The sequence below is a fragment of the Erpetoichthys calabaricus genome, chromosome 3, assembly GCF_900747795.2.
Source record: "Erpetoichthys calabaricus chromosome 3, fErpCal1.3, whole genome shotgun sequence".
In the NCBI taxonomy this organism is placed as follows: Eukaryota; Metazoa; Chordata; class Cladistia; order Polypteriformes; family Polypteridae; genus Erpetoichthys; species Erpetoichthys calabaricus.
Genome location: NC_041396.2, coordinates 172162151 through 172187611, shown reverse-complemented (window position 1 = coordinate 172187611; position 25461 = coordinate 172162151). Strand labels below are relative to the sequence as shown.

Genomic DNA, 25461 nt, shown 5'->3' with positions numbered 1-25461 from the left:
ACAATACCATAGGAGCATTTTAGCATAAGCAGTAAATTCAGCAGTTTTGAAAGCTGTCATATGATACAATGTTATAATGTCTTGAATTCAGTTTTTAAAGTTGTTACTGTATGTCTGAAGGTATGGATGGAAATATTTATGTAGTCTACCAAATATATGTGTGCATGTTTGAACAGATGAACTGATTGTGTAATATATTTATAAGGCAGGCTTCATACTGAGATTTCTTCATCTAAAAGTGATCTGGTACATTTATCTGAAACGTATACTATAGAGATATTTTGTGTTGATAGTTATTATATATGTATAAACCCATTTTAATTAGGCTCATAATATCTCTCTAGGGGGCGGCACGGTGGCGCAGTGGGTAGCGCTGCTGCCTCGCAGTTGGGAGACCTGGGGACCTGGGTTCGCTTCCCAGGTCCTCCCTGCGTGGAGTTTGCATGTTCTCCCCGTGTCTGCGTGGGTTTCCTCCGGGTGCTCCGGTTTCCTCCCACAGTCCAAAGACATGCAGGTTAGGTGGATTGGCGATTCTCAATTGGCCCTAGTGTGTGCTTGGTGTGTTTGTATGTGTCCTGTGGTGGGTTGGCACCCTGCCCGGGATTGGTTCCTGCCTTGTGCCCTGTGTTGGCTGGGATTGGCTCCAGCAGACCCCCGTGACCCTGTGTTCAGATTCAGCGGGTTGGATAATGGATGGATGGATGGATATCTCTCTATTATATAAAACAATCCTAGGACAAGACTTTTCAAGAGATTTTTTCAAGTCATTTCCTCCTCTCAACCATATTCAATTATGCACACGATACTCTCACCTCTCATTCATCTGAATGCTTTTGACAGACACAGTTCCTGCTCTCTCACCTCTTACAAATTTTAACGTTTTCCTCACTTTAAGTTCACAAATTAAAGAAGACATATTATGACTAAATATTATTGAAGAATTTCATCACGAAGGGTTATCAACAGTATAAATGAGTACACGGGCAATCCTAGCACCAAGACAAGATAAAGTCAAATGAATTAATGCCAAAAATGTCAATCGGTTACACGGCAAACTGGTTACATGTGTATCAATAGACTATGCTAAAACAGTTGGTGGTGATCGTGCGGAAGATGAAAACATCAACTTATAATATCAAAAAGAATATCTACAACCGTTAACACCGTCCGGTCTTCCTCTGCATGAATTATTGTAGAAAGAAGAATGTATCCAAGAAAGGTAATGTAGTACATCTTCAGGGGATAACAGACAACAATGAAGATCTTGATATACCATTCGTATTAAAACGAAAAACAGTTTCCCATTAGAATAGCTTTTGCAAAGACAAATAACAAATCTCAGAGCCAAATATTCAAAAAAGTTATTTAATAGAGAGAAAAACGAAATTCAATCACAGGCAGTTATACATAGCGTTGTCACAATGAAAGTCCAAACACAGAATCAAAATTCAATGTGATATTGATGAAAATTTTATTCAAAAAATTGTTTTTACTGAAGTTTTACAGTAAAAGTGTAAGTTTAAAAAGTATTTGCGTGTTAATTTCAAAGCCAAACAGAAAGAAATCGTATTACACAGCGAATATCTCTTAACGCAACATGAAACATAATTTACTTTCAAATTATTACATTTTTAATATGGTTAATTACTTGCTGTAATGTAAAATAGTTAATTCTATTATGCATATATAACAATTCCCATGAAAATAACAATCTGTTTAAATTGTACATCCTCATCCCTCCTACGCTGTTGTTCAGACAGCATTACGTTTGCTTTTGATGAAGTTCATCCTTTAAAACAGTTGTTTTCAGAGACACAGTAAGCTGACAGAAAAGTACCTCTTCAGGTTATCATATGTAATCTGGTAAACACCTCCACACATAAAAAACAAAATAGTCTTGCTTTGCAAGTGTTTGCATGTTTTTTCAGTTTGTGGTTCTGTGCCAAACTAACTCTGTTTTCAGTCTTTCAAGGTTTTCTACTAAATTTAGACTCCCATATGGCATTCTTTTGCTGATTGGCTAGTTCTATTCCAATATCAAAAATGACTGATTCCTGGAAAAGCCTCAGCATTGAAAGACGTTGTATCTGCTTCAGTTGTTTTAGAGATGAAACATAATGTGACATTTTTATGTCTGATCTCTCGAAATTGAGAAGAAAATGATTCTTTCATCATTAGACCTTCTTGCTTAACTTTCTGTATTGTCTTATTTCTTGTGTGCTCTTTAATTTGGTTTAGCAATGCAAAATAATCCAGCAAACTACAGTCCATGTCCCATTCATCCATGGTTCATCTTCAGTAGCTCACTCTAATATACAAAAATTAATGTGCTATTGATGTCATTTGTATTCATTCATAAATAAAAGTATAATACAAAAACATTAATTTTAATGAATTAATTAATTTTCTTTATACAGTATATATTCAAATACATGACTCCAAATAGAATACAATAACCAGTGCAGTGGAATTGCAATTAAATGGTTTCATTTTTGGTTTCTGCTGTTAGTTAATGTTAAGTTTCCACCTTATATTTTTGTTATTTTGGTCAGTGTTTCACTTCGGCACTTGTTGTCCATAAGAGCCACACTCTAATGAAACTTACGTTTTATATATACAGTAAATCAAGGAAAACTCTCCTTCTATACTAGAATATATCTTGCCATCTGTGTGCTTTTACTCCAGTAAAATATATGCATTGTTCTAAATCTACTGGGGCTAGTATTCCACATTAAGGATTTCATGTAGACTTACAGTGTATTGAATGAAGTGTGAAAGTTTCTAAAGATTGTGATGGTCATCCATTTGACTTGGTTGTGGAAGTGTCCATAGTTTTGGATGCTGACCTGGTTTACTATTGAGAAGGAAAAAAACAACTGGCACAAGTAGAGTGTGTACTAATTTTTCAGTGCAATATAGAAATAATTCCTTATGTTTATTTACCATTAACTTCAGCAGCATTTCTTCCTTCACAGCCAACATATCATCCTAGGATTTAGATCACATGTCCAAGAAATGATCATGGATATCGAAAATGAGCTATACAGTTTAAAAATGAGTAATTCCAATGATTTCCCATGGGCTCACCACCTATGGGAGGGGCCAAGGAGGTCGGGTGCAGTGTGAGTTGGGTGGTGGCCGAAGGCGGGGACCTTGGCGGTCCGATCCTCGGCTACAGAAGCTGGCTCTTGGGACGTGGAATGTCACCTCTCTGAAGGGGAAGGAGCCTGAGCTAGTGCGTGAAGTTGAGAGGTTCCGACTAGATATAGTCGGACTCACCTCGACGCACAGCTTGGACTCTGGAACCAATCTCCTTAAGAGGGGCTGGACTCTGTACCACTCTGGAGTTGCCCCCGGTGAGAGGCGCCGTGCGGGTGTGGGTATACTTATTGCACCCCGACTTGGAGCCTGTACATTGGGGTTTACCCCGGTGGACGAGAGGGTAGCCTCCCTTCGCCTTCGGGTGGGGGGACGGGTCCTAACTGTTGTTTGTGCGTATGCACCGAACAGCAGTTCGGAGTACCCACCCTTTTTGGAGTCCCTGGAGGGGGTGCTAGAGGGCATACCTTCTGGGGACTCCCTCGTTCTGCTGGGAGACTTCAATGCTCACGTGGGCAATGACAGTGAGACCTGGAAGGGCGTGATTGGGAGGAATGGCCCCCCCGATCTAAACCCGAGCGGTGTTTTGTTTTTGGACTTCTGTGCTCGTCACGGATTGTCCATAACGAACACCATGTTCAAGCATAGGGGTGTTCATATGTGCACTTGGCACCAGGACACCCTAGGCCTCAGTTCGATGATCGACTTTGTGGTCGTGTCGTCGGACTTGCGGCCACATGTCTTGGACACTCGGGTGAAGAGAGGGGCGGAGCTGTCAACTGATCACCACCTGGTGGTGAGTTGGCTTCGAAGGTGGGGGAGGATGTCGGTCAGGCGTGGTAGGCCCAAACGTGTTGTGAGGGTCTGCTGGGAATGTCTGGCAGAGCCCCCTGTCAGAAGTAGCTTCAACTCCCACCTCCGGCAGAACTTCGACCACATCCCAAGGGAGGTGGGGGACATTGAGTCCGAATGGGCCATGTTCCGTGCCTCTATTGTTGAGGCAGCTGACCGGAGCTGTGTCCGTAAGGTGGTCGGTGCCTGTCGTGGCGGCAATCCCCGAACCCGTTGGTGGACACCGGCGGTGAAGGATGCCGTCAAGCTGAAGAAGGAGTCCTACAGGACCCTTTTGTCCTGTGGGACCCTGGAGGCAGCTGATAGGTACCGGCAGGCCAAGCGGAATGCGGCTTTGGTGGTTGCTGAAGCAAAAACTCGGGCGTGGGAGGAGTTTGGGGAGGCCATGGAGAACGACTTTCGGACGGCTTCGAGGAGATTCTGGTCAACCATCCGGCGTCTCAGGAAGGGGAAGCAGTGCAGTGTGAACACTGTATATGGTGGGGATGGTGCACTGCTGACCTCGACTCGGGACGTTGTGGGTCGGTTGGGAGAGTACTTCGAAGACCTCCTCAATCCCATTAACATGCCTTCCAATGAGGAAGCAGAGCCTGGGGACTCAGAGGTGGGCTCCCACATCTCTGGGACTGAGGTCACCGAGGTGGTCAAAAAACTCCTTGGTGGCAGGGCCCTGGGGGTGGATGAGATATGCCCGGAGTTCCTCAAGGCTCTGGATGTTGTAGGACTGTCTTGGTTGACATGCCTCTGCAACATCGCGTGGACATCAGGGACAGTGCCTCTGGATTGGCAGACCGGGGTGGTGGTCCCCCTCTTTAAGAAGGGGGATCGGAGGGTGTGTTCCAACTACAGAGGGATCACACTCCTCAGCCTCCCTGGAAAAGTCTATTCAGGGGTCCTGGAGAGGAGGGTCCATCGGATAGTCGAGCCTCGGATTCAGGAGGAACAGTGTGGTTTTCGTCCTGGTCGCGGAACAGTGGACCAGTTCTATACCCTTAGCAGGGTCCTGGAGGGTGCATGGGAGTTTGCCCAACCAGTCTACATTTGTTTGGTGGACTTGGAAAATGCATTCGACCGTGTCCCTCGGGGAATCCTGTGGGGGGTACTCCGAGAGTATGGGGTATCGGCCCCCCTGATAAGGGCTGTTCGGTCCCTGTACGATCGGTGCCAGAGCTTGGTCCGCATTGCCGGCAGTAAGTCGAACCCATTTCCAGTGAGAGTTGGACTCCGCCAGGGCTGCCCTTTGTCACCGATTCTGTTCATAACTTTTATGGACAGAATTTCTAGGCGCAGCCAGGGCGTTGAGGGGGTCCGGTTTGGTGGGCTCAGGATTGGGTCACTGCTTTTTGCAGATGATGTTGTTCTGTTTGCTTCATCAGGCCGTGATCTTCAGCTCTCTCTGGATCGGTTCGCAGCCGAGTGTGAAGCGGCTGGGATGAGAATCAGCACCTCCAAATCCGAGACCATGGTCCTCAGCCGGAAAAGGGTGGAGTGCCCTCTCAGGGTTGGTAGCGAGATCCTGCCCCAAGTGGAGGAGTTCAAGTATCTCGGGGTCTTGTTCACGAGTGAGGGAAGAATGGAGCATGAGATCGACAGGCGGATCGGTGCGGCATCCGCAGTAATGAGGGCTCTGCATCGGTCTGTCGTGGTGTCAGTTTACCAGTCGATCTATGTTCCTACCCTCACCTATGGTCATGAACTATGGGTAGTGACCGAAAGAACGAGATCGCGAATACAAGCGGCTGAAATGAGTTTCCTCCGCAGGGTGTCTGGGCTTTCCTTTAAAGATAGGGTGAGAAGCTCAGTCATCCGAGAGGGGCTCAGAGTAGAGCCGCTGCTCCTCCGCATCGAGAGGAGTCAGATGAGGTGGCTCGGGCATCTGATCAGAATGCCTCCTGGACGCCTCCCTGGTGAGGTGTTCCGGGCACGTCTAACCGGGAGGAGGCCCCGGGGAAGACCCAGGACACGCTGGAGGGACTATGTCTCTCGACTGGCCTGGGAACGCCTTGGGATTCTCCCGGAAGAGCTAGAAGAAGTGGCCGGGGAGAGGGAAGTCTGGGCATCTCTGCTCAAGCTGCTGCCCCCGCGACCCGACCTCGGATAAGCAGGAGACAATGGATGGATGGATGAATTCCAATGATTATTATAGTTAGAGCTCTATTTGCAAACATCATATAGGATGTTAGATAGTGTTGTGGCATGGGTGATGTTAATTAGGTTTTTATATAAATATCACAACTTTAATCGTGGATGTTTAGTGTTTGTATTGATTTTTGTTTTTATAGAAAGATACATGATTGTAGAGCAAAGGTCCAGGCAACAATAAAAAAGCACAGAGGTCTCCAGTTCAAAATTATCACATTCTTTTTACTTTGGTGTCTAGCCATTAAATTCTATAAAACAATTTAAGATATTTTACTTACTGAAAATAGTCACTGTTGTTTCCAACAGTGTTCCTCGCAGCTTTTTCATGATTAACTGCTACAAATAAGTATCAGTGCAATATTAACCTGTTATTTGAGTCCTTTTAGGTATCTAATCAACATCATGTACACTGTCATAAAATGTTTTCACATGTCACAGGGTTGGATGTGGAAATTCTCTGGTTTTGGAAAATTGCTATGGTTTCAGTGTTTTAACTATTGGTTGGACTCTGGACCACAGTGATGTATCCAATTTTCAACTTCAGTTGCTTCTTATGTTTTTCATGGTCCAAATCAATTAACACGAGATTCACCTCAGAACATTGGATGCATCAATGCTTCATTCAGCATTCTGGGACCTCAACATGTACAGACTTTGTTTAAGTTTAATGACCAATGCCAAATGTGTATAATATCTGTTCTTTCATGCTCTGTCACTCTTGGATTATTCCTAATGATTTGCTGAGAGTTGGAAATATTGTCTTCTGTTTTTGATACTGAAGGCAAGCTAGGTCTTGGGTCATCTTTGAGAGACCTGCTCCCATGTTGAAATTCTGTAGCCCATCTCTTGACAGTGGCACACAAGCTGGTGTGGTCCTTGTATACTGTACATTAACTAGGCAAGAATGAATCTACAAGGGTGTGTTGTTTTCTATTGTAAAAAAATCAGTAGTATCTCAATAATTTCATACACGGGAGCTAATCTTTTATTGCTTGCATATTTGTTTATGTATGTACTGTATATGTTCCTAAAAGTGATCCCTCCAAAAAACAGGTGCATTGTCTTTGACCATTTTTGCAGTGTCAAGCATAGTCTCACATCTCCTGTTCAGAGCATCCAGAAAATGTACCTTTTAAGTGTTGTAATTGGAGGCAGACTCCTTTAGGCTCTCACGATAAAACAAAATACACAGTGTAATGTAACTTGCCTCTTTTACTTTTACTCCACTTAGACCCTCTTGGCCAGGCTTCTATCTTTTAGAACATCACAGGCCATGCTGAAAACTAGCTGTTAGGAAGCTCTGAATCTTCTTCTGAGTAAAAGAAAAAAAGCATTGGGTTTTAATGAGCCCTTGCTGCCTGAGCAAGAATGTTATTGATCCTGAAGAGCCAGTGTTGAAATTGCTGTGTTGGTGTGAATTAAAGTTTTTTCACCTTTTTCTATCCCTGCTTTGAGTTTTTAATAATGTGCTGACTCCAAGCATAAAAGACATATGCACTGAAGTGTTTTGACTACCCCAGAACCTTCTGTAGCAAGGTTTTTATTGCTTCCCTTCTCTTCTTTCTATTGCTTGTCTGGTAGTAAATGGTGTCTAATGCATTCAGACTTGTGCTTTCCAACACCACAAGTCCCCTGCACCCTGCTCATAGTGTGTATATAATTACAAAATGAGCTGTATGTGGCAAAGGTGGCAGGACAAATAAAACAATGCTGATGCTTTAATTCCTTCAAAGAACATTTCAAATGAAGTGCAGTAAGTGATTGGTTAAGGTTATCTATTTAATGTAGTTCCAAATTAACATTATTAGTTTTTGGATTGCAGTTCTGTGGTACTTACAGTGCAGACTGCTTTGTATAGAATATTTTGCAGAAATCAAACAAGAATACAACACAAATCAACAAAACTTAACCAGATAGAAAACATTTTTTTGCATTTGAGTACAGTTTTCTTCAGAGACTATGATACATTAATATGTTTGAGTGTTATTTTGCCATTTTATATTAATTTTGCTGTATTTCTTTTCCTTTTTTTCCAGGTAACTTCATAGCAAACCTGAAGGGAGCTCTTGGTCATTCTGTAACAAGGATCAATTATCTTGGAGATTGGGGCCTACAGTTTGGTATGTTTTCATTTAAAAAATTGAGATTACTGAACAGTGTACAGAATGTATTAATACAAATAAGGGTAAAATCAGACCACTTTGCTTTTATGTGTGCCCAGGTTTTCATCTTATTTCTTGATTAAATCTGCTGTAACTATGCTTATTTGCATAACTTCAGCAGCATTAATTCCAAAAGGGGCATAACTGATACAGTGGAACCTCGGGTCATGACCGCAATTCGTTCCAAAACTCTGGTCGTAACCCGAAGTAATTTCCCCCATAGGATTTATGTAAATTCAATTAATCCGTTCCAGACTGTACGAACTGTATGTAAATATAGTTTTTTTTTTAAGATTTTTAAGCACAAATATAGTTACTTATGCCATAGAATGCACAGCGTAATAGTAAACTAAATGTAAAAACATTGAATAACACTGAGAAAACTTTGAACAACAGAGAAAACTAACAGTGCAAGAGTTTGCGCTATAGCGCTAGGAACCGCTTGCTAAAAACACTTTTTTCTAATGAGTTTTAAGCACAGGGAAAAAAATGAACATTTGAAAAATCCGTAATTTAATGAACAACCAAGAAAAGTAACACTGCAACAATGCACGCTACGAACCGATCGCTGTAAACAGAAATGAAGTGGAGGTTAAAATCCAATAGAAAAAAGTCTTCATTAAATACAATGAGGTTAAAACAATGCTGGAATCTGTCTCTTTAAAAACAAGCCCGGTGCATTCTTTAACTGCCTTCTTGGCCTTATGTGGCCAGCTCTCTCTCTCTCTCGCGTGCGTATGTGTGTGTGTGTCTCTCTGTCACGCATGTGTGTGTGTGTGTCTCTCTCTCGCGCAAGCGTGTGTGTGTGTCTCTCTCGCGCGTCTCTCTCTCTCGCTCTCGCGCTCTTTCTCTCTGTGTGTCTCTCTCTCTCTCTCTCTCTCCGTCTGTCTGTGTCTGTCTCTCTCTCGGGGCTGTCTGTCTGTGTGTGTCTCTCTCTCTCTCTCTCTCTCTCTCTCTCTCGCTCCACAGGAAATGCACAGGGAGAGACTGAACAAGTGCGGAAATCATCGGCGCACACAAACCGAAAGGGAAACTGGCTTGTTCGTATACCGAGTGTGTGATTGTGAACAGATGCAAACGTTTGGCAAACATTTTGGTCGTAACCCGATTTGTACGTGTTCAGAGACGTTCGTGAACTGTTTGTGTATCTATTTTACTTGTCATTGCAAATTGTATATATCAAATTTAAATTTACTGTTATGAAGTTATTTCTGTATCTGAAAGTCAAAATACTCAGACTGTCTTATAAAAGAGCTAGCAACACAACACCACATGTCAAATACAAACGGCAATATCAGTTGCATTTATTTGGAGATATTTGCAACTTACTATCAAAAGCCAAAGAACTGGGCATGGCTAATGGCTAAATTTCATGGGACATCGTGTATGGGGTTCTGCAAGATAAAAAGGCTTTTTTGGGGCTTCTTTTCCCCATCATTGCATTTACACATGTGATGTTTTTATGTAACATTTGCCATTTAAATTACTATATTTCCATGTCCACCTATTTTTCCCTTCCCTTTTGTGATTTTCATGGACAGACTATCAAAGCCACATATTATAGAATATCCAATTTTGTGGGACTGAGTATTTTATCTTTACTATTGATAAATTATATTTTTCTCATCTGACTACAGTGTTTGTTGCAGTTTACAAACAATTGTGATACTATTGTTATGAGATTTACCAAATCCAATTAAGATTTATTAGTTCTCTTTTAAAAAATAACATCTTGTTTTTTGTATTGTAAAAGGTTGACAAGATGATGAGATTGCCAAATGTGTAAATTGCACCATTTTGTCCAACTAGAGAGAATGGGCCAGGCAGAGATTCAGGGACTCATAGTGAGCCTAAAAAAGACAGTAAAAGTCAATGTAAACAAATTGCAGCTACTATATGTGTTGAAAACTGAATTGTTGCAGGAGCCCCAGGAGTAGTTCTAACAAAATCACCATTTATAGACAGACTCAGGAAGAGACTGGTGCAAGGATAAACCAACTCCTCCAGAGCACTAAGGTAGCAGTACATGAACCTGAGTGAAACAGTTGTGATCTTGCTATGGATTTAAAAGGAAAAGTAGCCCATTTTCCACCTTGTAGACATGTCCCTTTCATGACAGAACAGGTCTAGAAATTTCTATAGTACACTCTGGTTTGGCCACCCAAAGATTATGCAGATTTGTCCAATGCCTAGTAACCAGGTTGGTGTTTAAGAGCTGCTGTCTAAAAAATGGACCTGTGAGGCTGTACTAAAAAGGTGATTTGAAATGGTGAATGTCAAGAAAATCATATCAGTCCTTATTCACTGTTAACAAGACATTGTCACTGTCAATATTACAGTGAGAAAAAAGATGTTCAAATTAAATTAAATGCTGAAGGATTTATATCAATAATAAGGGAATGTAGACTTTTTTATATTCATATATGCTTATGCATTTGTGTGTCAATATACAATGTATTCACATATTAACATCCTATATGCATTTGATTTCTGCAGTTGGAAGTTTATGTGAATGATTCTCAGTTCAGTTAGGTGTGAGGGTATTAAGCATGCAGATCCCTCAGCATCAAATTCCTTAGGAAATTGCTGGCAATGAAAATTCCCTTCCCCAATTACTACCTCTTACACATGCTAAAAATCCCCCTAGAGATCTAGAAAATGGAGTTTGTGCGTTAAAGTTGTGCATAAATACATGTTATAATACCTTATGCATGATAATGTAATGTACTTTGAGATGCACTCAGTGAAGTGCTATGAAAATACAAGCGATATTGCTTAAAATAGCTTGGTGCTGTTGGGTTACATTTAAAACATACTTTTGAAAAAGTCTCTTTAATAGTTTGTCTTAATAAAGAAGATAAAAGGCAAAATTAGTCAGCGAAAAAATGCTGTTAATTCAGTTATATTTAGAGCATGTAGTGAAGACTGGTAAAGTAAAATTAGTCCATTGTGTCGGTTTGGTATGCATTACACTGGCTTCATCTTCAGGGTGAGTTCCTGATTTGCAGATGAGGGGGTTTGGGTGGTGACATGATATGAATTGAATAACAGTTAAAGGGACTTTTGTCCTTTCTTTTTTATTCATTATGTATCAATGTATACATTATAAAGAGAAAATTTAAATTTTTACTTTTTTTTGTCCAGTGTGTAACATAACATTGCATTTTTGAACCCAGTAAATCCTATTCACTCTCAGAAAGCCAAAGTGTACCAAGGCAGTAAATAACCTTAAATAGGGTGTCAGTCAATTATGGGGTCCACACACATGTGCTGGGCCTGCTTGGGATTGTTTATTAACCTTGTTGTGGCAGAAACACGCTGCTCAAAGAAGGCACACGGAGTCTCGGGAAGGCAGCAGAATCAAGTTTTATTGTGTGATGCATACACAGACCCAGATCAAATGAAATGTGCGCCCATAAATGGACAAACCATATTTTTATTACAATTCTTAACTTATTACTCATCCTCACCAGACTCCCAATCATCTTGTAGCTTTAGACCTGCCTGTAATTATTTCCACCAGTACCTTCAGCTTAATGAGAATAGTGCTTTGTCCTATTCATCACACCCACTTGGCTGGTCTTTACCATTAATAATAATAATAATTCTTTGCATTTATATAGCGCTTTTCTCACTACTCAAAGCGCTCAGCAATTGCAGGTTAAGGACCTTGCTGAAGGGCCCAACAGAGCAGAGTCCCTATTGGCATTTACGGGATTCGAACCGGCAACCTTCCGATTGCCAGTGCAGATCCCTAGACTCAGAGCCACCACTCCGCCCTAATTACCTAATGTCCATCAGCTTACCCTATGTTCATCTTCTGATCGAAACTTTCCAACACTGCTTCTTATCCTGTGCAGGTGTCTGAAACCTATTTGTCAATCAGTTCCCACCGGTAAATCAGAATCAGGCAAACCCACACATAAGAAACTGGGTTAGAGGTTTGGGCAGCTGCTCCCCTAAAACAATAATGCTGTTTCTTATAAACTACATTTTCCTTGACTTGTCATCACCTGTCCAGGCAGGCAGACAGGGAGGCAGAGGCCTAGCCGCTGCAAGTGGAAACAAACGGCCTATCTGGATTTTCTCTCATGGTTAAGGCCTCAGTAACTGTGTTTCTTAAAGCAATGGCCTGTTTAGCCATCCCAAAGTACACAGTGTCCCTGACTAAAGTTTTTAAGCTTAGCAACAAGACATTGGTGGTTTACAACTGCAAAGAGGAAAATAATAAAATATGTAAGCAAGGGCTTTTTATAGTTTAACCCTTACTATACTAGTGTGCATTAGGATATCTCGCTGTTATAAAAAAAAATCTTGGCAGGGAGACGAGACGTGATCTTCTCGGAAGACAATTTGACATCCTGCAAGACAAGGCAGTTAGACAGAAAGACAGCTGCTGTGCAGGCTTTTAAATGACTGACACGCAGCACGACAAGCAAAACACACACCTTGGCAGAAGAAGCACAAAGCCAGTAGCTGATCTGTCTGCTACTCCTTAGCGTGTGTTCACGAATGGAAGAGACGCGAAGTGGCAGGAGCATAGCGCGCCTCCGGGGGGTTGACTGAAGTGATCGAGACCTGATTTCAGAAAGACACTTTGACGACATGCGAAACTAGACATTACAACCTTAGGAAGCAAAACCCGTGAGACAGTGACTTTTGCATGTCACACCCTATTTACAAACAATTTAAAACAAGTTCACGGACATATAACCTAACAGTTGTTGGAATGCTTTTGGCAGACACACTTCATGTGTCCCAGCTCTTAAAACAATGACAAACAGAAAACACAGCTCGCCAGCAGCAAGACTGCAGATGAACCAACCGCATCTCTTTAGCATGTGTTCAGCACCCCCCCCTTTACAACGCGAGCAACGTTATACGTCCAGCGAGAAAGAGATTTAACCACGGCCGGGGTAGGAAATAAAGGACAAATATTGCTTTTACAAAAGTTTTAAAGTAAAAGTGAAAATAATGCATATGTAATAATTCCCCTGAAAATAACAATCTCCATAAATTGTTTATCCGGTAAACCAAACCCAGGTGTGGGTGAGCGAAGCGAGCAGGGGGCGGAGCCCCTTAGTAATACTTATTTTCATATATGCTTATGATTCTCTTAGAATATATTCAAATCGACTTTTAAGAATATTCTTTTCTACAACCTCGCCTGCATGTCTGTGAGAAATATCTATGCAAACATAGGGAAAATATACCTTCTTCACATAGGTGGTGATGAGGTGTGGGATTTAAACTACTGAACCACACTTATTGAGTCAATTTACATACATGATATAACTGAATGTAATATATATAAAACCACCCAATGGTATCACAAATATCTAGCATATCTAGTTTTATTATTTTCTTTGTATTATAAAGGAGGAAAGCTTACTGTACATTTTGTAGCTGTAGACATTTTATTCTTTGAACCACTGAAATTCTCATCACTTTTTGTTGCAACTTGTGCTTTAGTACTTTTCTTTAATTATGCTAGAAAGATATTGAGTATGATCATTACTGAAACCTTAAATGAAACTCCTCAAAAATGTCTGTTTTTGGATTACTTGCTGTTTTAGTAATATTTAGATGAATTAAGTGGGTTTTTTTTTTACTTTCTCGTACACATAGTATAGGGAAAGTACAGGAATCGTGAAGAAATTCGACCTCAAGATTTTGATGAATGTTGATGTTTCAGAACCTCCTGAGTCTGAAAATGCCATTTTTGAAATTATGTCTGTCTGTGTGTAAACACAATAACTTAAAAACACGTTGACATAGGTCAATAAGATTTTGTACACCTACTTTACATCAAAAATAAGGAATCCTAGCAACTTTTGGGCCACATCCGTCAACCAGACATGATGCTTAAACTGAATACTTTATAACCATAGTTTACTTGAAAATTCAATAATTACAGATAGATTTTATATATTTAGTATAGATATTTATCTCTCTGTATATAAAAGGAAATCCTGGAATGGAAAGCAAATGCAAGGCTAAGATACGTGATAATCTCTAAAGACATTTAAAAGACCCGCGAGACCAAGGAGACTTGCCACGGTGTGTCTCGCGGGGACCATAAACATGAGACTTGGTGCCAAGAGATTGTCCCAGGGCCGTAAATAAAACACAGGTATTGGCTTTTACAAAGTCACGCGAGACCAAGCAGTGAGCCATCATTTAAAACAAGTCAACAGACCTCTAATCTAGCAGTTGTTGGATTGCTTTTGGCAGGCAAGCATCATGTGCTCTGAGCTCTTAAAACAACGACATGCGACAGGCAGAAGAGGCAGCTAGCAAGCAGCAAAAAGACAGCTAATGATCCAAAGGCATATCCTTAGCGTACGTTCAGCCGCAACACCCTTCACAACACGAGCAGTATTATACGTCTGGGAAGAAAAAGATGTAAACACGCGCGGGGCAGGAAATAAAGAAACAAGTATTGTTTTTACAAAAGGTTTTAAAGTAAAAGTGAAAATAATGCATATGTAACTATTCACAAGAAAATAACAATCTCTTTAAATTGTAGATTGCCTGCCTAAGGTAAAGTAATCTCTGATGAATGGGGACGTGGAAATGAGGGGTTCTTTCATCGGATTAGCGCTATTTCAGATGTGGAATGGCAAAATGGGGGAGGCAGCTTGATGAATGAGGTCTCCAGGACTTAAAACAAATCTAAATCATGTTATGTGATTTTATCTAATGTGAAATTCTACTCCGTACTTCTAGAATTTTTATTTTTATATTGTATTGAGGATTTATTCTGTTCTATGTATTGTATTGTACGGCACAGAATTAAAAGACAATGAGTAAAATGACAAACTAGAACTTCATAAAGACGTTTATAAACGTTGGCGCTAAACACGTGCAGAGCAGGTTAGAGACTATGAAACCAGTGAAATTAGAAAGGCTCAAAAAAAAAAAAAAAACGGCGCTATACACTTGTGGAGAAAGTTAAAGGATATGAAAGTAGGAAAATTAGAAAATATAAAAAAAGAAAGTAAATATCGCAGTAGCACAAACAAACAAACTGCCTCATTTAACTATGCACCAGTCTAACTTTGGTTTTGTACAATAATTACTACACTATTGCACCTTAACACTTAATTCTACTTTATTCACATAATTTTACTTATTTATTATGTTCTACTATACTGTTATCTTTCAATCTATGACTTTTTGTTAATTTAACTGATATTCTTCTAACTTTACACAGTTTTTGATAAGCAGATCAGGATGCATTTCACTGTGTGTTGTCCTGTATAACTATGCATGTGACAAATAAAGAATCTTGAGAATTTCAAAAACGGAGTTTACCGCACATGCATTTATTGGTTACTTTGTTAGTGTATATATATATTTTTATCTGTCTGCTTATTTAAAAAGCTACATTTCCCCAGGGGTCAAAAACGTTCTGTCTAGCCCTTGTACAAAAACCTAGACAAAAGCTGGGGTATCACCTTGGTAACCCCATGTACCTTTGGAATGGTGAGAGGAAAATAGCACGACTTTACAGACAGGAGTCCAATGTAGAACTCTACTTACTTTTTTACTTTGTAAAAAAAAAATGATTAACTGCTGATGATGTAGATCGTTTTGTCTGTGACCTCATTAAAAAGATTCAGCATATTGGGACTCGCAAGATTACATATATTGTTTTTACAGAAGTTCAGAAATAAAAGTGAAACTAATGAAATAGCAACAATTCAAAGAAAAAAAAAATCTTAAAAGTGTGTATCCGGAAAACCAAACACAGGGGTTGGCGAGCGAAGCCCCCTAGTAATGATAAAAAGAAAACAGATATGAAATTTGAGAAACATCACTCAACCGGAAATAGTATTTTATTTAAACAACCAACCAAATTTTTTATATGATGGAAATGTAAATGTGTACGCACGATATTATTCAATATAATGCATATTCTTTCAGTAACTATTATTAATTTTATTTTAATTTATACATCATCAGTTTAACAATAATGTGTGAACATTGAAGATGCCATATAAATATAAAGATGTAATGGGAACAATAAGCTGCTATGTCCCCATCATGTTCTTGGTAGTACATTTAATTTTATGATTTTTTTTTTATTTCTGCCATCATTAACATAATTAAATGTATTTTTACCTATGCAATTTATTGCAACAAATATATAATACTAACACTTTTTAACACTTTTTTATTTTGCACGTAATCTAAGTAATGCATACAGTATGTAATCAGGAAAAATTCCACCACTGTTTTCAACCTCCCGAAAGTGCGAAAATATCATTTTAATATAAAGTTTGATTATAAATAGAGATAAGTGATTGTATCAATATTATCAATTAGTTATAATGAGAAACAAAGAGATATGATATTTGAGAAATATTGCGCAACTGGAAGTGGTTCTGATGGCCATTTCCTCTATCTCAGTATACCAGAAAGTCAAGGGGAGCACACTCCTGATTTTTCTGAAAGCTTTCTTAATTATGTTCATAGGTTTACTGGGCATTGGATTTCAAGAGTTTGGTTCTGAAGAAAAATTAAAATCAAATCCCCTCCAGCACCTGTTTGATGTAAGTAATGTGCAACGGACTATGGTTATTAAGTTTTTGCTCTTTCATTACAAATAGTGATAATCCATTCCAAAATGAAAAGTGAAGACTTGATTGTCATACTGTATTGTCATTTTAAATGTTTTTTTTTTGTTTTTTTTAAAACAAAGTTTACCAGAAGCAAAATATCTTTAGGAAAACAGACAATATATCTATATCTATATATATATATATATATATATATATATATATATATATATATATATATATATATATATATATATCATATATTTATATGTTTAAACTGAAGAGAGAAGTGCTAGGTGTTGCACGCTCAAGCATAAAGAGCATCACAAATGGCTCTACAGAATGTCAAAACCTCCAGTAATATATTCACAGTTAACAAAGCAATACAAAACCAGAAGATTACCTGCAGTCAGTCTCTGTGTGCACTGACTGCATTGTTATAAACATAGTGCCCTGGCACATCACAAGCATATTCATGGTGGTCTTCACAAAGATAGGCTTGGAGGAAGACTATTTATTGTATACTTGTTTTTTTGTTTCCATGTAACTTTTTAGGTGTTGGTTATCATTTTGTGCTGATACATAGTACTAGTTATTAGGTATTTGTTTAGTTTGTATGTGTTATGATCAGAGTTACAGTACTGTGCAGTGTTCACTGAATGTGTGAATTTCTCCCCCTTTAAAGGTTAGTGGTGGTACTTGATGATAGGCTGCCAGGGGAATTGCTTCTTCTTTATACAGGCTGTAACAGCATTAGTCATGATCATTCATATAATTGGAGTAGTAATGGATACTGAGAGCGAGAGAGGGAGCATGTAAGGAAAGTTTAGTGGGTCAGCAGTGGGAGTTAAAGTAAGGGATGTAGGCATTCCAAGAGGCCATGGAAGGCTTCTGATTTTCTTTTGTTTGAAGGAGTGTTATTCTTTTTGATTTGTAAATGGCTGATGCAAAGCCTGTTTCTTTTTATGGATTAGGGATTGGTAAACTAGGGATGGTTTTTCTATTTTAGCCGAGTAAGACCCCCTTGGAATTGGAACATTTTGCTGTTTATCTATTTGGCATAATGAAGTATATCTTTTTTTGTCTGTTTTGTATCACAAGGGATTTTTCACTTGTATGTTCTTTTTGGTTTGAATTTTATTTTTTTAAGTGTTTTTTTCCCCCCACTGTAATTAATATTACACCATTAACTGTATGGTCTATTAAGGATCCATTTGCAAAAAAATCTGCTCTTTTTTAACATTTACCTCCATTTTATTGACTCTTATTGATACCTTTGGTCCCTATTGGTTCCAACTACTGGCTGGACATCTCTCTGCAGGTGGCAGTTTTTTTAACACAAAAAGAATCAATTTAGTGTATATTGTACATTCACAAAATCAGGTATTTCTGATTAATAATCGATTAACAAAGTATTTGTTCAAGAATTAATATGTTTGTACTGTTATTTGTATAAAGTCAGAACAAGTCTGGATTGGGACTGAAGTGTACAGCATATTTGCTATCCAAGACAGTAGGCCAATTATGTGCCCTGGGGGTAGTAAACTAACAACGCCAAAGTACTTGGCCAGACCCATGTAACTCGTTTCGTCTCATAATGGAAGCAGCCCTAAAAGCTGACATCCCAGATATGTGGAAATTAGGGCTGGGCAAGTTAACACGTTATTATCGCGTTAATGCATTAATTAATAATAACAAAAACTGCGTTAATGCACGATAAAAGAATTGTCGGAGATAATTATTATTATTTTGAAAGCCTCAGTCTTAATAGAGATCAGTGATCTTCTTGTTACTGCACTTTTCAATACGCTTTTGCTAGAAGGAAAGTTATATTTGTTGATTTGACCTCGACTCTCTGCGCATGCATGAGTTGCGAAGAGCAAACAGCTTCTAAAATGGCATGTGGAGAGATACCAAAGTGAATGCTCAAAGCAAAACTTTTTTCGTATTATCGCTGAATCAGACTCTGATTTGTTGGACTCCGATTTTGATGCACGTGATCTGGAGATGTAGGTCGAAAACGAAAGTGAGGTACTGTCATCAGCTGATCGGTCCCCAGCTGATCATAGTGCTAAACAAGTTCGTGTAGCTGATGCACCTATGGCAACGTTCGCTTGGGAGGACAGACACTTATGATGACAGAAGGTACAAACCATATTGTGTCTCACTGCAACACAAAGGGAGCCAAGCAGCCAGCCCACCTTGCATTTCTGCTGGCCGTCGAGCCGCTGCTGCTGCAAACAGGCGTCGACAGCAGGCAAAACATGTAGCAACAGACGTTTTATGTTGATTTATGTGTAAAGCCATTGCTTTGTGTGCTTTTCAGAAAACTGAGTTTTTTGGAAAAAATATTAGCCCTCAAAGAGTTGCTACTGAACATAGACTGTTTATGCTGTTCCCTGATAAAAGAAGTGTTCCTGCTGGTATCTGTTAAGACAAAAAAGAAAACAGATTTAGAAATGTTAACTTGCTTTTGCTCAGAAGGTGCATGTTATAATGTTGTGTTCGTGGCTCTGAACTCTGAGGGTAACTTGTTTTTCTATAACAAACTAGTTAGAGCGTTAATGTCCTGGCAGTGGCAAATAACTTTGGTTTTATATTTGATTTGATTACTGTAAGAGCCATTTTCCTAGTTCTATAAGATTCATGAATATTTTACTAGATGACAATGCATAATCTATGGGAGGCTCCTATAACCCCCGTAAGTGGAATTGTATTGGTATATTCTTGCCATTTCTAACAGCTTGGAGTAAATATTATTCTTCAGTTAGTTAGTGACATCCTTGCCAGTAAGGTGTGGAAGGCATAAGGCTTTAAACCATGCCTGGGCACATGCCTACATACCAACCGGCCTACGGGCCTTTTGAGTGTGTGAAGTAAACATGTAAGAAAACAGCACTTAATTTATGTGCTGTGCTGTACGTTTAAAGCGTACAGAAGAAGCAGTTAAGAATCTTTAAGTATATAAGTATTTAAGAATCTTTAAGTAGAGAAGAAGAAGTAAAGAACCTTTAAGTACAAAAATAACAAGTTTCTCAAGAGAAAAGCCAAGCAAAATGGCACCTTTTATTGGCTAACTAAAAAGATTACAATATGCAAGCTTTCGAGGCAACTCAGGCCCCTTCTTCAGGCAAGATGTAATCATCATTGCCTCGAAAGCTTGCATATTGTAATCTTTTTAGTTAGCCAATAAAAGGTGTCATTTTGCTTGGCTTTTCTCTACATTCATAATGGCTAACACGGTACAACACCCAAGTTTCTCAAGAAAAGCTAAGTTTAGAGAAGATACATTTTTCCTTTTTTTTGCCTTTTACTCTACGTGTGTAACTATTTTTTCTTTTATCTCGTGTGGATTATTTGCTTTTAACTTTCACTAAATGTTTTTAAAACAAACTTTTGGACTTTGAGATTTCTTTCGGCACGTGTTTTACCCATTCTTAACCACACCTTATATTTCGCAGCTACAATTACATTAATGTTTAAGTTGAAATTTATAAGAGATATTTTAACTGCTACTATGTAAAGGGAATACTGCTGTTAAAAAGCACCTTATTTGTTTAAAGTGTTTGCAAACCAAATACACGCAATACACTACTTTGGTTTCATTATTGAGTTTTGCACATAACAATGTGATTGTTGTGATTGTCTGCAATTAATCAATTAAAAATTTTAATCATTGACCAGCACTAGTGGAAATATAAGATGTTCATTCTGTTGAGAGTAGTAACATGCTTCATCAGAATGCCAAAGAGCAGTTCACCTGGTGCTTAGCAGAGATGGCTGGCATACTTTTATAAAGAGAGAGTCCACTAAATGACAGTAGTAAAAGCACTAGATGTAGTTTCTCCAGGGGCATGAAGTTAGGAGAAGGGCAAGTTATGACAGAATTTCTCCAGTGTGGGGTAGGTGATGGCAAGGAGTCCCACTGTGCTTTACATAATTGCCTTCTGTATACTGTATTGAACAGATCTCTGCAGGCTTACCAGGCATTTTAAGTATATAGTGGAGTTTAGTACTCTGCAGGTACCTAGGGCTGCTGGAGGAGTTTTAGAAAGATTAGCCCATGCATTCATAGGGGATTGCTGATTCTGAAACTGGGCCAGTCATTCAGTTCTGAAGTGATCCTAGCACTGGTTTTAAATTCCCCTTCCAGTGATAACTGCCTGGAGCTTGGAGTTGGGAGGATTAGCAACAACAACATTTATTTATATAGCACATTTTCATATGATATAATATACAAATAATGTAGCTCAAAGTGGTTTACATGATGAAGAAAGAGAAAAAAAGACAAAATAAGAAATAAAATAAGAGAACACTAATTAACATAGAATAAAAGTAAGGTCCGAGGGCCAGGAAGGACAGAAAAAACAAAAAAAAAAGGGTTGTGAAATTAGGTATAGGAAGTGTCTAGAGGAGTGTTGGCTTAGTACCATTAGTAATATGGATTAGTACCCAGGGCACCCCATGAATTGGACAGGAATAAATCTACTGGGAGACAGAGGTATTTGTTTTGCTTAACTGATTGTATACTATGTTTACTCCTATGTATTCCCTTGATTGTTTTATTTTGGCAATAAAGCCACACCATTTTTATTCTGCTTTTACATCTCCTATTTTTTTCCGTCTTATTAGAGTTTGGGATTTCTTGGGACCACACTCTATCATCCTTAAATGTTTATCTTTTCTTAGGAATTAAGACACATTTTTACATTTGTATTGCTGTTTCTTCTGCATGCCCCCTTAGAACTATGTTTAAAAGCTATATTGTTATATACTAATAGCCCTTCCTCCAAACCTCTATTGTTTTTCTTTACAATAAATTTTAATATTTTCACTTTTTAACTACTTTTTATATAAGTATCAATAATTATATAAAAAGGTTAAATTATTCTTTTGTAAATTTCTGTTTGGAGTACTTCAAATCTGTTATGAATGCAAGCCTTCTTCTGAATTTTCCTCAAATGTAAAAATGTATTTTTTAATTGATAACTGGTAAAGAGTTGATGCAAGAAGTTTAGTTTGCAAAATATCTGGTTCTTGTACATTGCGTCTAAAATCCAGCTGTTCTAGTAAGAAAATAATTTAGTTGAAATGACCAACAAATATCTTAGCAGACAAAGGCTCTTCTCAAATGAATGGAGCCCAGTAGCTGTAGTCGTCTACGTGTGTGTGTCTGTCTGTATGTCTCCACTTGTTGCAGCACTTTTGATTTCAGTATTGAATTTTGCACATAACAATGTGATTGTTGTGATTGTCTGCGATTAATCGCAATTAAAAATTTTAATCATTGACCAGCACTAGTGGAAATAGAAGATGTTCATTCTGTTGAGAGAAGTAACACGCTTCACCAGAATGCCAAAGAGCAGTTCACTTGGTGCTTAGCAGAGATGGCTGGCATACTTTTTTAAAGAAATAGAGAGTCTACTAAGTGACAACGTATAGATTAATTATTAATCTTCAGTTACCATGGGCTACTGAGCTCCTGAATGAATAACAGCAGTTTTAGCTTTTTATTGTCTCTCAGCATCAAGTCTTTTGTCCAATATCATTTGCTCTCTTTGAAACCTCAGTAGCAGTTTAAAATGCATGTATTGAAGAAATTGGGAGTGGGTGTTTTAAGAAGAAGCCCTGTGGGTGTGGCTTTGCAGTGCTGTATTTCTCCGCCATTTTCTACACACTTTATAATGGGTTGTCCCCAGACAATGTTTGATTATTACGTCTGGCCCTGTGATATTATTTTAGGTATAACCAGTTTAATTTTATATTCAAGATGCATATTAAAAGAATTATAACAAGGAGGGTTGTAAAACATATCAATATATTGATAAATATTAATTGTAACATTAGTGGCTGCTGGCTTCTTTTATAACGCACCCAGAAGTGCTCCAGGTGCTTGATGACTTACTTCCGGCAGGCCATGAATCTCAACAGGGCTGCACCAAACTCTAACTCCCATGAAGCCCTGCAGGAGTCCTAGGCACCACTGCAATTCAGGGAAGCTGCTATCTAGCAGTTCGGGGGAGGTAGCGCTCTGGATAGGCTGGCTACCCCAGTGCTCCCAGCGTGAAGGCGTCCTGGCCGGGCAAGGGCCCCGGCCGTCCACCCCAGTATATATACACACATATAAAATATATATACTTTTATATATGACAGGCATGTTGCACCCCAAATCCCAGACACAACTGAACCAGAAACTTACTCAAATCCCAAAAAGTTTTTTCAATACTGATTTTTAATATTGGATCTGGTAATGCAGTGATTTGAAAACATGGCTCTATCCTAGTTCACACCCAAAATTTGGACATGCTATGTAGACGACACATTCGTCATACTAAAAAATGACCAGCTGAATGAATTCTACAATCACATCAACACAATATTCCCTGCAATCCAATTCACAATGGAAAAAGAAATTAACTGACACATCAGCTTCTTGGACATCTATATCAAAAGAAATAATGATGCCACCCTGACTACAAGTGTTTACCGTAAAGAATGCTACGCAGACAAGATATTACACTTCACCAGAAACCACGCGGTATCTCATAAACAGAGCTGTGTTAAAACTCTATTCAGAAGAGTCCACACCCATTGTAATACGAAGGAAACAAAAATGAATGAGAGACGCTATCTCTTCCATCTTTTCACTTCAAACGGATACTCAAAAACATTAATTAATCGGAGCTTACACAGAATACGCCAAAAAACTCAGCAAACAATCGACTTGAATCAGAACCCCCACCCCACCTGGCACTCACTCCCTTATCACCACAAGATGTCTAAAGGTACAGCGCGCATCCTGGCCAAGTCAGGCATCAGAATAGCACACAAACCCACAAACAATTTGCGCATGGTCCCCTTTAATGCTAAAAACAAGAAATCTACAGCAGAAACACAAAACGCAGTTTATAGCATTCCATGCAGTTCTTGCTCAGCAGTATACATAGGACAAACTTCAAAAAGAATCGCAACACGTATACAGGAACATCGCAACTCCGTCAGAAGAAAGGACTCACTTTCATTGATCTATACGCATACTAAATCAACAGGACATACATTTAACTGGGACAATGTACAAGTAAAATTTAAGGCCAGTACTAAAAGTGCCAGAGAGCTGGTTGAATCTTGGCTATCAAATGAGAACACCATCAACAGACACTTGGACATAAATCCAGCATATGCAAACTTAAGAAGAACATGTTCATAATAAATAAACTGTACACCCAAGTCGATCACACTGACTTAGACACCCCCCCCCCCCCCCCATCCCCTCCACGTAATGTTTTGCTATATATTGCCTTTGATTCTTGTAAGTCTAAGCATTATCCTCTGATGAAGACCCCTGGCAGGGGTTGAAAGCTCAGGAATAAAAACTACTTTATGATACGTGATTCATTTTTTCTCCCTTTGTGGATCTCCAGCTGCAAATATATATATATATGTGTATATATATATATATATATATATATATGTATGTATGTATGTATATATATATTTTTAAATACAAGTGATATTTTTAAATACAAGCGGGTTTTTAAATACAAGTGATTGCCCGCCTATCGCGGAAGTTATGTTCCAGACCCATCAGCAACAGGAGAAAATCCGCGATATAGAAAGACCATATAAATAAACATTTTTATAGTTTAAGCCTTAAAATACCCATCCCACATGCTTTAAACACATGTAAACTTAAAAAACACACTTTGTTAACACATATGATATGTGGATGTCGGGCTAAGGATATGAGTAACATCTCACTATTATAAAACATTTTAACTTCATGCAAGACAAGACAGTGAGACAGGAAAATAGGTGCTCTACAGGCATTTAAATCATTGACACGCAGAGCGACAAGCAGCACAAAGCCAGCACAAAGTCCATTTCTCCTTAGCGTTCATTCAGCTCCCCACCCCCTTGACAATGTGAAGTGGCAGGAGCATACTGCGCCTCCGGGGAAGGGGGTTTGAGCAAACGTGCGTTCAGCCCTCACACACCCCCACTCCTCCTCCTCCTTCTGAACGCGCAGAGCGACAAGCAGGCATTTTGGCAGAAGCAGCACAAAGTCCATTTCTGCTCAGCATGAGTTCAGCTGCCCCCCTTCACAAAGCGAGTGCAGACACATCGACGTCTGATCGCTGAGTGCAGTGTGCAGTGTTGGTCTGCGCTGTTTAAGAATGTAGAAAGTGTTTAAGAGCATAGGAAGTGTTTATAAGAGTGTGGGAAAAGTTAACAAGAGAGTGAGAAAGGTTTCTAAGAGTGTGGGAAGGGTTTATAAAGCCTTAAAATATGTATAAATAATAAAATAAATATAGGTCACTACTTCGTGGATTTTCACCTATAGGTGAGGGATGACTGTATATATATGTGTATGTATGTATATATATATATATATATATATATGTATGTATGTATGTGTATATCTATACTAATAAAAGGCAAAGCCCTCACTGACTGACTGACTGACTGACTGACTGACTGACTCATCACTAATTCTCCAACTTCCCGTGTAGGTAGAAGGCTGAAATTTGGCAGGCTCATTCCTTACAGCTTACTTACAAAAGTTAGGCAGGTTTCATTTCGAAATTCTACGCGTAATGGTCATAACTGGAACTTGTTTGACTGACTCACTCATCACTAATTCT

General features: G+C 39.0%; 1 protein-coding gene across 1 annotated transcript in view; it reads left to right on the top strand.

Moving 5' to 3' along the window:
• Nucleotides 1-25461, top strand: part of rars2 (arginyl-tRNA synthetase 2, mitochondrial) — a 119083-nt gene that overhangs the window by 24686 nt on the left and 68936 nt on the right. Inside the window, exons 7-8 of the mRNA XM_028797531.2 lie at nt 8130-8213; nt 16737-16813. Of these exons, the coding sequence (XP_028653364.2) occupies nt 8130-8213; nt 16737-16813 (161 nt within the window). The remainder of the gene's footprint in view (nt 1-8129; nt 8214-16736; nt 16814-25461) is intronic.